The 10186-nt window shown below is 42.5% G+C and overlaps 1 protein-coding gene and 1 long non-coding RNA gene across 3 annotated transcripts in view; one reads left to right on the forward strand and one right to left on the reverse strand.

Moving 5' to 3' along the window:
• The window catches only part of LOC103147991 (matrix metalloproteinase-16-like), an 83460-nt gene extending 75342 nt beyond the window's left edge, over window positions 1-8118 (forward strand). For both annotated transcript variants that reach the window (XM_007566575.2, XM_007566576.2), the window contains 3 exons: window positions 1623-1773; window positions 2002-2117; window positions 5973-8118. In XM_007566575.2, the coding sequence (XP_007566637.1) occupies window positions 1623-1773; window positions 2002-2117; window positions 5973-6307 (602 nt within the window). In that variant the 3' untranslated portion in view covers window positions 6308-8118. The remainder of the gene's footprint in view (window positions 1-1622; window positions 1774-2001; window positions 2118-5972) is intronic.
• LOC107837965 (uncharacterized) lies at window positions 2274-5966 on the reverse strand. Its single transcript, XR_001664019.1, has 2 exons — window positions 3626-5966; window positions 2274-3590 (listed from the first exon to the last, which is right to left on the reverse strand). It is a non-coding gene; the product is annotated as an uncharacterized LOC107837965 (long non-coding RNA).
• Window positions 8119-10186: the final 2068 nt, after the last annotated feature.

Genomic DNA, 10186 nt, shown 5'->3' on the forward strand with positions numbered 1-10186 from the left:
AAAAACTTCTCCAGCTTCCTGTCTGCCTGTAGGCGACTGGTGAATAATTTTAATTTAATTTAATTATGTTTCCTTATAATAAACCCAATAAAAAACGAAAGAACTTTGTGGTTGTAATTTGGCAAAACATGGAACAATTCAAGGAGTGTTAATGACTTTGTAAGACATCTTCATTACGCATTACACTCTCCATTCAAAGCTAAGGTCAAGCAGAGGAAATTAGTCAGTGGCCTGACTGAGTCAACACAACATCAAAGTAACCGTCACAACTCAGAAGACGAGTCTCGACTTCACTGTGGCTGATTCAAGTCAGCTCCCATTTTAAAAAAATGACCAAACCTAAGGAGGAAACTCATATTTCACGTTGAATTTATTGAGAGAGAGAAAAAGAATCTGGTATGTTTTGAGGAGGAGTGTTTGAATCAGCTTGAATTCATTGCTTTTGGGAGGTAAAGGGGGGGGAGACTCTATTAATCTCAGGGTGTGGTGTGTTCGTGTCAGAGGAAGCGTGACCCACAATAAGCGTAGAACCGTATGAGAAAAACACGAAATGACAGGAATTTCCTTTCCAATACGAGTCTATTCTTCCCCATTAATATTCAAGCAACACCCTGTCCTACATCTCCTTCCATTTAAACCCTCAAATTTAGGTTTTCCAGGATGAATCCACATTTTTATAGACTTTATAATAACAGTGAAAAAGTTCTGAATATGAGCAGGATTTTTGCCTGACTTTCTGCATATTTAAGTAAAACTGCTCAGGCCATTTTAATGCTGAGCTTGCAGGAGTTTAGGATGTCCACTAATCTCACTCAGTCACTGGTGTTTATTCAGAAACTAGCCAGGGATAAAGATGCAATAACCTCAGCTTGCACACTCATATTTTTCTTTTGAATACACATTTCTGCTTTCTTTGGCTAAGGCGTGTTATGCCTTGAAATATTAATCAAACTGCAAAAACCACAAACAACTGGTCAGCTGTCAGGATGTGGGCGCTTCTACCTAATTACGCCTCAAGAAGCAGGGCGAAGTGATAAAACGTGGAGGGGGGGAGAAATACAAAAACATTCCATTTGGACTTCTCTTGACCTGAGATGAAACAAAACTGTGAGGAGAAAGACCAATAAATGTGTAAAGGTTTTTGATATTATCACATTTTGACTCCCAGCGTTGACAGGAATGTGCTTTTCTTTTTCTCTGGGAACATCCACCTCCCCCCCACTAGAGCCTCTTCCTGGCCCAGCCTTCAACTCCTCCAGTGGTACAGAAATGCATTTCCTGGGGTCACACTGTGTCAAAAATGTGCTGCTTAACCCAATTACTTAACAGGAAGGAGGGCAAAGTGTGGTGGAAAGAGGTGTTCGAGCAACAGGGATGACAGCATAGTTGGTAGGATTGTGAAAGCAAAGCTATTTTACTCGAGATTCACATTCTTGTGTGGATAATCCAGAGTAGCACCTGTTATAGATCGGGTAAAAATCCAGATCCAAAAGAGTAACTCAGAGCGGCAGATCATTGCCTAAAGTTTGCTATGAATCTTTCCCTGCTCTTGTCTGATCTCCGCCGCTGCCTGTCTGCCTCGTTTTAATTATTCATTCCTTCTGTTTGTTCCTGATACGCAGGGAAGCAGTTCTGGGTATACAAGGACACGAAGCTGGAGCCTGAATACCCAAGGGACATCACCCAGTTTAGCCACGGCATGCCGTCCCAGAGCATCGAGACGGCCGTGTGGTGGGAGGACGTGGCCAAGACCTATTTCTTCAAAGGAGACAGGTGGGGAACGTTGGAGAAAGCGGGAAAAAAAAAGAGAAAAAGATCAAGAATAGATGTGTTCGCAAAGATGGAGAACATTCAAAACCGGCTTTGAAATGCATTCGGATGGAATAACTCCTTAACCCAACATGTGTTAGGACAATACTCCACCATCTGTTGTCAGTTTAAACTGTATATTTGCCAGCTTCTGCTTTGTCCTCCTGTGGCTCATCATTTGTTTCTGTTTAGGTACTGGCGCTACAACGAGGAGAAGAGAACCATGGACCCCGGCTATCCAAAGCCCATCTCGGTGTGGAAGGGGGTCCCCGCTTCGCCACAGGGGGCCTTCGTCGATAAAGCCCATGGTACGATCTCCGTCATGCCCAATGCGGTTCGGTGGCAATAACGACACCAGTCATGTGCCAGGCGGTATCGATTCTGGCTGATCACCGGCACATGGTGCATGGGAGCTAAACCAGGCTAGGATTGATTGAAATTTGCCCCAGTTACCCGCTGATTTCTTTAGTTGGTGGCACACTTCCATGAAACATCAGTAGAGCTAGACAGTGTTTGCACATGGCAAACAGTTTAACATAACTTTATCCCACAAAAAGCCTGCCTTTGTTTGTTGATGGCGTCAAAGGGAAATTGTTTCATAATCAGCCTACACTGCAGCGAGACCCGGTTGGAGCAGAGCTACGGAAAGTAGAAAGGACAAGATCCCCGCTGGGCACTGGTTTGAGCCAACTGGCCCTCTTCAGCGGCGTGGAGGTGGAATGTCTTCACTCTCACTGAGCTCACCTATAGGCCCGTAAAATAACCTTAGGAAAAAGGGGAAAGCTTTTGCCGTGGACGTTATGCCAGGTGGGTTTGGTGTGTGGTGTTGGCAACGGCACAGTTGGAAAAAGCAGAGCAGGTGGTGTTGAAACCTCGGCCCATCTGCGGCGAGGATCTGCCGCCAGATCTTTGGCCGTGTGTGTGTGTGTGTGTGTGTGTGTGTGTGTGTGTCCTAGCGAGGTCATGTAGCAGGTATCTATCGGAGCGTGAAGGATGGATTTGTATCCAGCAGACATATCCGTGTGTGTGTTTTTGTTCGTCTTTGTGCCGGCGTGCGTTTATTAGCCCGTCTGGCTGATTGCGGATACCGTGTGTCAAGGATCACGTTGACGCAGTTGACCCAGATAGGCATAATGTCTGTCCTGGAGCCATTGATAACATGAGTGAGGCAGCAGGCTTTCAGGGCTGGAGGGCATTGTTGACCTAGCTGTAGTTTTGACCAGATTACATCTTGTATGAATACCAAACCGCATTCATGCGAGATGCACTTGTGCATCGATATCTAAGTCCAGTCCTATTTGGTAGTTACTGTCCTAGAACAAAGTGATTTAAAAAAAAAAAAAAATTTAAGAAAAAATTTGAATCATAATTTTTTGTAAACAGAGATAATTTCACAAATGAAAAACTGGCAGTTCTGTCAGGGAATCTGTCTATGCCTTGCAGTTTTTATGTTTGTCTAACTCTAAGATGGACCTAATAATAAAACACTAAAATTCTCGGTTAATGGGATTTCATGAATAAAATAATGGCTTCATAAATATTTTAAAGACCTTCTGTTCAGTGTAGCGCTATTGGGTTTAGGTATTTTTAGACCCGGTTTTTAAAAAATGAAATGAAAGCTTAGCACTACTAGGAAGCTACGTAATAATTTTTGTGACAAATGGTTAGTCTGGAATGGTGTTCTCAAAGTGTTTTCAAACTTTTTGCATCTAAGCTGTACTTAAGATTTTCACCGAAGGAACAAATGTTCCCTGGATCTCAAACTGTGTCAAAAAACATCTCTGTTGAATGTAGAATTATTGAGTTCAGGTTTTACCAGTCTCTATTTTTTTAGGTTTTTAGGTAGAGGCCACCAAATTCAGATCAGAAAGAATGAAACCCTTTAGTTATAGGAAGCTGTGAAGCAAAACGTTAGCATTTTTGGTGGCTATTAGCTAGCTAGTCAAGATTTACTCAAAGTGCTTGTCTGTCATTTCGGCAATACTTCAATTTTATACTGAGAACCCAGTCTTGTAAAAATCAGTCCCTTGCATATTGAGAAACGACTTGCTCGCTGGAAGCGTGGCTTGAGCATTGCTAACTTTTGGCCGTGAAGTCAAACTTGCAATCCACCAGTTTGACGGTATGAAGCTTGGTGTGTTATAAACAACCATCCTCCACTGTGAAGAGAGAAGCGCCGAACCAAATGATACGTCTGTATTTGGAGGTGTGGCCAACATGGACTTAATGGCTTTGTTTACTTTGGCAAACTACAACTCTAGTTTCCCAAATTACAAAATCAAAGTTATTGTTTACAACTCCTCCTTCTGTTTGCTAGTTGGCCCAAAATTAGGTTGAAATTCAGGCCAATTAGCTGAGCAGGTGTTTTGAAATTCAACCGGAAAAATCAAGCTCTATGGGAGAAATCCCAGACGGAGCATGGAAAGACAATGAGAGTCGCTGAACCAAACGAGACAGCTGAGAACGCAAACTGAAACCGTTCTTCTTTTTGCTAGGCTAATTATTTACTAAGCTAGCTGCTTACTTTTGTTCTGTAGTCGATGTTTGGTTTGGTAAAAATGTACTTTATGTCTACCTTGTGGGCCAGACAATGACTGTCAGAGGCTGATTTGTGAAAAGTTTGGAGCTTCAGTTCCACTCAGAAAGTTTCAGCAGTTCAGCGGTCGTTTTAACAGTGTTACCGTGGTTAGCCTTGAATGTTGGACAGACATTGTGCTGGTTAAATGAGACGTGTTTGATGTTATATCTCCAGCTCTTCCTCTTCTTTGCGCGTTTGATCATTTTGTCTCGCTCCGAAATGAATCTTTAAAAAGCTCACCCCATGCTTCTTCACTGCTTCACCAGGAACATCTCCATCTAACAAGCGATTAAATAAGCCCAGGCCCTTCCTTGCCTGAAATTTAGGCCATTTCTCCCCTCATCTTACCCAAGAAATTGTGTGCATGAATAATAAATGACCAAGCAAAAAGTGTAAAGGAGGCCAGGGAGAACGAGGAGAACTTCAAGTTTCAGCCACGCTTTTGGGCTTGGCTTTAATAAACAACAAACAAGCATTTTAGAGACTTGATTCAGTGTCAGCCCAAAACCCAGAACCTTTCATCAAATGCTGATGTGTAACAGTAGCGACGTCGAAGTCTTGACATTTTCGACTCTAGATTATGCATGTTTTGATCACCAAAGGTAAAAAAAAAAGTAACATTTTATGCTGTGTTACGTGACTCGTCCTGAGGGTTCTGGCTTCAGCTTGACTGTATATTAGCATTTATGACCAAAATAATTAAACCTGAGGGACAGTAAGGACCGCTTTACAAAGCAGGAGGCCTGACAGACAGAAAACAAAGGTAGAACAGTGCACAATGTGTTGGAAACTGTTTTAGCCGTATGCTTTGTCAAGTCAAGAGTTTACCTCGGTTATAATTTATATACTTATAGAGAGAGAGGTAAGACTAAAGATCCACCGATCAGTTTTTTTTGTTGCCGTTTCTTGCAAATCTTGCATTTCTATAGCAGTTTTAGCCAATTCTGTTTTCTTTTGAAGAATTGTTTTTTCAAGCCTCCCAGCTGTGAGCGGTCATCAATTGTTAATAAAGCTACCAGAGGCGACATCACTCCACTGTGAGAGAGAGAGCAGTCAAATTCAACAAAAAAGCCAAGGACACTGTAGCATTGACATTTTAAATTGTGTTTAGCATCCTACATTACAAGTAGCAGATCATTACAAGGCTGCCAACATTTGCGAAACATAGCATGTTCACACATAAAGACAATTTCACTTTGAATTGCTAGCTCCATCTTATTTTTTTCTTAAAGTTCATAAATGTCCATCATATCTAAATCTGAGTGTTCTTCCTGCAGTAATAACCTCCATACTGAAGAGTGTTTTTTTTTTTTTTCTTCCTCCACCTGGAAGTATGTAAACATGATATGTTCACAGATCAGGAAAACAATCTGATTTTTGATTTCAGAAAAGCAACTTCTTTTAAAATATGCAATCTTTGACCTTTTAGTAAATCCACTTGAGTTTTTCCTAAATCGAGCATGTAGTGTCAGCCATATTGTCTGTTTGTTGAGATGTTTTTAAAGAAGCAACAAATGATGTATATCAGATTGACCTATTGGTGGCTTGGCACTCATGTTTCTTATGTATTTTCTTTCCCCGTCAGGTTTCACCTACTTCTATAAAGGGAAGGAGTACTGGAAGTTCAACAACCAGTTACTGCGGGTGGAGCCGGGATACCCGCGCTCATTCGTCAAGGACTTCATGGGCTGCGACCGGATGCCCAGGGACCCCGGGCGCCAGCCGGCCGACGACGGCAACTCGGACGTGGTGATCGAGCTGGACAACGAGGCCAGCACGGTGAAGGCCATAGCCATCGTCATCCCGTGCGTGCTCGCGCTGTGCCTGCTGGTGCTGGTCTACACTGTGGTGCAGTTCAAAAGGAAGGGCACGCCGCGCCACATACTGTACTGCAAACGCTCCATGCAGGAATGGGTCTGAGCCGCTGAGAGAAGAGACTAATGGGAGCGAAAGGGGGGTCGGGGGGGGCGAGGTGATGAGACACTTGGTGGGAGAAAATTAAAAAAACAACAACAAAAAAAAACGAAAACAGGACAACAGCCGTCACTTTTCTAAAAAAGGAAGGACAGCTGACTCTGGAGCGCTTTATTACAAACCACAGCCATGCCTCCCTCCGTCTCTCTGGCGGTCTGATTCTTTTGTTCAGACCTGCGGGAACGGCCAAGACACTCTGACTGCGATTCAGGAGATCCCAGAACCTGACGCTGACTTTGTTAGCCCCCGGCCTTTTTAACAACACGGGGAGCAGGAGAGGGATCTGTGCCAGAACAGACCTTTGGTCCCCAGACGTTTAAAAAAAAAAGAAAAAAGAAAAAAAAAAAGAAGATAAAGAAGAACAAGAAAAACGCTAGAGGGTCAGCATCACTTTGTATTTCTGAAACTTGACTTCCTACCCCGTCCTTTTTTTTTTTTCTGACCTATCTGCTTTCAGTCAGAGGGAGGACTTTTACGGCGGGACACTGCATCGTCATCTCTCATATCAGGTTGTTGGGGGGAAAAACAGCTATTTTTTATTCTCTTGATGGCCCACTCAAATCCTCCCCCCCTTCAAGAACTTTATCACCTTACTACCAATCATCAAATGCCTTCCTTTGTTTCCGTTTCTTAATTTGCAATTGAAGGAAAATAGATTTAATCCGAGAATGGAAGTCCTCAGCCGTCCCTTTAACAAACTCCTGAGACCAAACTAAACCAAAACAAGTTAATTTCTTTCCAAAGAGGATCACATTTTCATTATTTTAATTTTAATTTTGGTTTTGTTTTTTATTTTACTTTCTTTTCGTTCTCATTTCCCTTCTCTGGATCCTTGCAGCGATTGAGAGTCGGGGAGCTCTGACTGTTGTGGCAGTCTGTTTGAGACACAGGGGCCAAATTATTCTGCAATATTTTAACTCGCCTTAAATATAGAGCATACGACTCGTGCTTGGTTTTACTGTTCCTCGGTTTTTATTTGTTTTATTTTCTCTCTTCTTTTATTTGTATATTGCTTTTATTTTTAATTTCTTTTCCGTTTGTTTGTAAAGAAGCTGAAATAAGTGCTTCTCATGATTGGTATTTTCTGGATTTTATTACACCACGCAGAATAATCGGCACTGGTTTGCCGAGCTATTCTGGACTACAATATACAGTAGGTTCAGCCTGTATTGCAAGTAACGTATTGTATTGTTGGGAGGTTCTGGAGTAAAGCCACTATTTCTGTGTGTTAAGATATTTGTTACTGTTTTTGTTTTCGGGATTTTTTTTTTTTAATTTGTTCCAAACAAAAACCGGCTGAACGGCAGCCTCGGTCTCACTGAATATGTCTTTTTGCTCATCCCTTTCAGTTTGATGAAGTGTTTCTTTCTAAGTGGTTGTTCTGTGAGGTCATGTGTGAACAGAAAACACACACACACACACACACACGCGCACACACAAAAAAAGAACAAATTTTTTTTTTTAAAAAGTCGACTGCCTTGTTTTACGAGAGCTCAGAGTTCCCAGAATGCTTTTTTTCTTTCGTCTCGTAGCGTAGGACCCCGGCGAACCCCGGCGAAGCGAGACAAGTCGACATCAGTGCCTGTGTCAACGTGCATGCAAGCATTTACTGTACAAACGGCCGGTTCTGCTCCGCGTGGCTTCAGAACCGTCGTCTTTGAAGGAACTTTTTCTCTTGAAAATGCTGTTATTTTTGTACCTTTTCAGTGTGTCCCAATTCCCATGCCTACCCCCCTTTTTCTAGGTACAATGATATATATATATAAAAAAAAAGAATTAAAAAATAAAAGGAAAAAAAATATTCAAGTGGTACCTTTTTGGGATTTATTCAGGAAATCGGATGATCAGCAAGTCGAATTGGCCTCGATAGTCGGCGAGCAGTCTTTGAATGTGTGTCCATTTTCATGCTCACATTCTGTTATTTTTTTGTTTGTTTTTTTCTTCCTTTGTTTTTTCTGGTCCAGTTGGATGTCTCACAACGGTTTCTTTGTGTAAGACTTTGGGACATCTCGGGGGAAAAAAAAAAAAAGAAATCATGTTCTGACTGAATGAATAAACTGATCAATATATGATGAAAACTTGCCTCCAATCTCTCCATTTTGTGCAGCTGAGCAATCTGCCTTGAAGACAAGAGACCTGTTCATGTAGAGGAATGCACCGATCGCTTGGAATCGGCCGATCTCCAGCTTGATTAGCTCGACCTGCTACAAGGGGCATCCGGAAATCAAAACTCTGATTAGATTGCCTTCAGAAGTTACCCAATTATAAAACACAATCCGTCTGTGTCTCTTTAATACTTGAGAGATTGGAGGATCAGCATCATGACGACCAAGAAAAGTACAGCAGAAAAATTATCAGATGTTTTACAAATGAAATAGATTCTCAAATATCATTAAAAGAAATGAAATAGGAAACAGCATAGCACAACTGCAAGTCTTACCAAAACATGACCATCCAAACACTTGGTTCAGACTGAGGCGTACGAATTTGTTAAAATGGCCCAGTCAAAGTTCAGACTTGAATCCAATTGGATATAACTAGAGTGGGATGGTGCTTCAAACAGTACTTCAATGGACTGAACGTTTGTTGTGCTTTTCCAGGCTGGGAAGAGCCTTTGTGCATCGATATGTGGAAGCTGTAACTGAACCAGCAACCTTCCAATTGCAAGACAACAACCGGAAACAAACTCTCCACCACAACGTAAACTGGGCCCCTCCACCCAACAGAGTGGTTAAGGATTGCGGCGTTGTCAGCGACAAACATCGTCTAAAGACAAATATCCCGAATGTGCAGCTCTGTTCACTCGAACCTGCAATAAAATCCTTGTTTTTGCTAAAGCATGTGTGGGATCACGTTTAACTCTGCCCTCCATGAGCCCAGGCTCGCTGTAAATAAAGGCTGTTGGCTCGAACCGCCACGTATGCGCCCAGCTCCAGAGATTAACTTCAGTTGGCACGGAAAAAAAATGAAAATAAGGGGGGAAAAAAAAAAGCAGAGTTTGATTCAGAGAATTGCGTTGCCGTCGGGCTCCGAGAGTTCAACGGCCCCTCTTTTGTTGCTGTGTGGCACCGTGTTTGATTTTGGAATGGAGTGATAGAAAAATATAATAATAAATTAAAAAAAACTGCGCTCTAGATGTACGATCCCGGCGGTGCGGCAATGGCATTTACTTATTGTGGGCTGAATGTGAAACGGGAGCTGCAAAGTGTTGATTCTGGCTTTGCAGGGACACAGTTGACATACAGTTACTGACAACACAGTGCGTGAGGTCAGGCTACAGTTTACTGACTGTGGTCTGTGTGTGTGTGTGTGTGTGTGTGTGTGTGTGAAGTGGAACTGCACTCTTAGGGATAACAGTTGATTGGGTCTCATCACAGCATTGTTCGGCAGTAAAATTGCCTCTTTCTAACGTATTATGTGCTCAGCTATGTTTAGATCGCTGCTTTTTGTTGAGGATTTTCTCCATTGTGTGTCCTCTCTCCATCCCTGTAGCGGGTGTTCGTGTACTCATCACAGTCACCGTTTCCGGGCTCTCGTCGTGTAGCGTATGTAGCCAAGGCGCTCGCTCGGTGGGTGGCTTGCAGTTGAAGGAATATGAAGTTCTAAAATCTGCGCTGGGATTCAAAATGAGTTTACGAATCTTTTCTCGCGTTTTGATCAAGCGAAAGTCTTTGCAATCATGTAAGCCTCCCAAAAAACAGGCTGGGGTAAACTCTGTGCTCCCAGCTGCCATTGTGCTTCTCTCTGTGGTACCAAACTGACCAGCATTGGAGAGAGCTTTCTCTCTCTCTCTCTCTCTCTCTCTCTCTCTCTCTCTCTCTCTCT

Source organism: Poecilia formosa, unplaced genomic scaffold (genome assembly GCF_000485575.1).
Source record: "Poecilia formosa unplaced genomic scaffold, Poecilia_formosa-5.1.2 Scaffold193, whole genome shotgun sequence".
Classification (NCBI taxonomy): Eukaryota; Metazoa; Chordata; class Actinopteri; order Cyprinodontiformes; family Poeciliidae; genus Poecilia; species Poecilia formosa.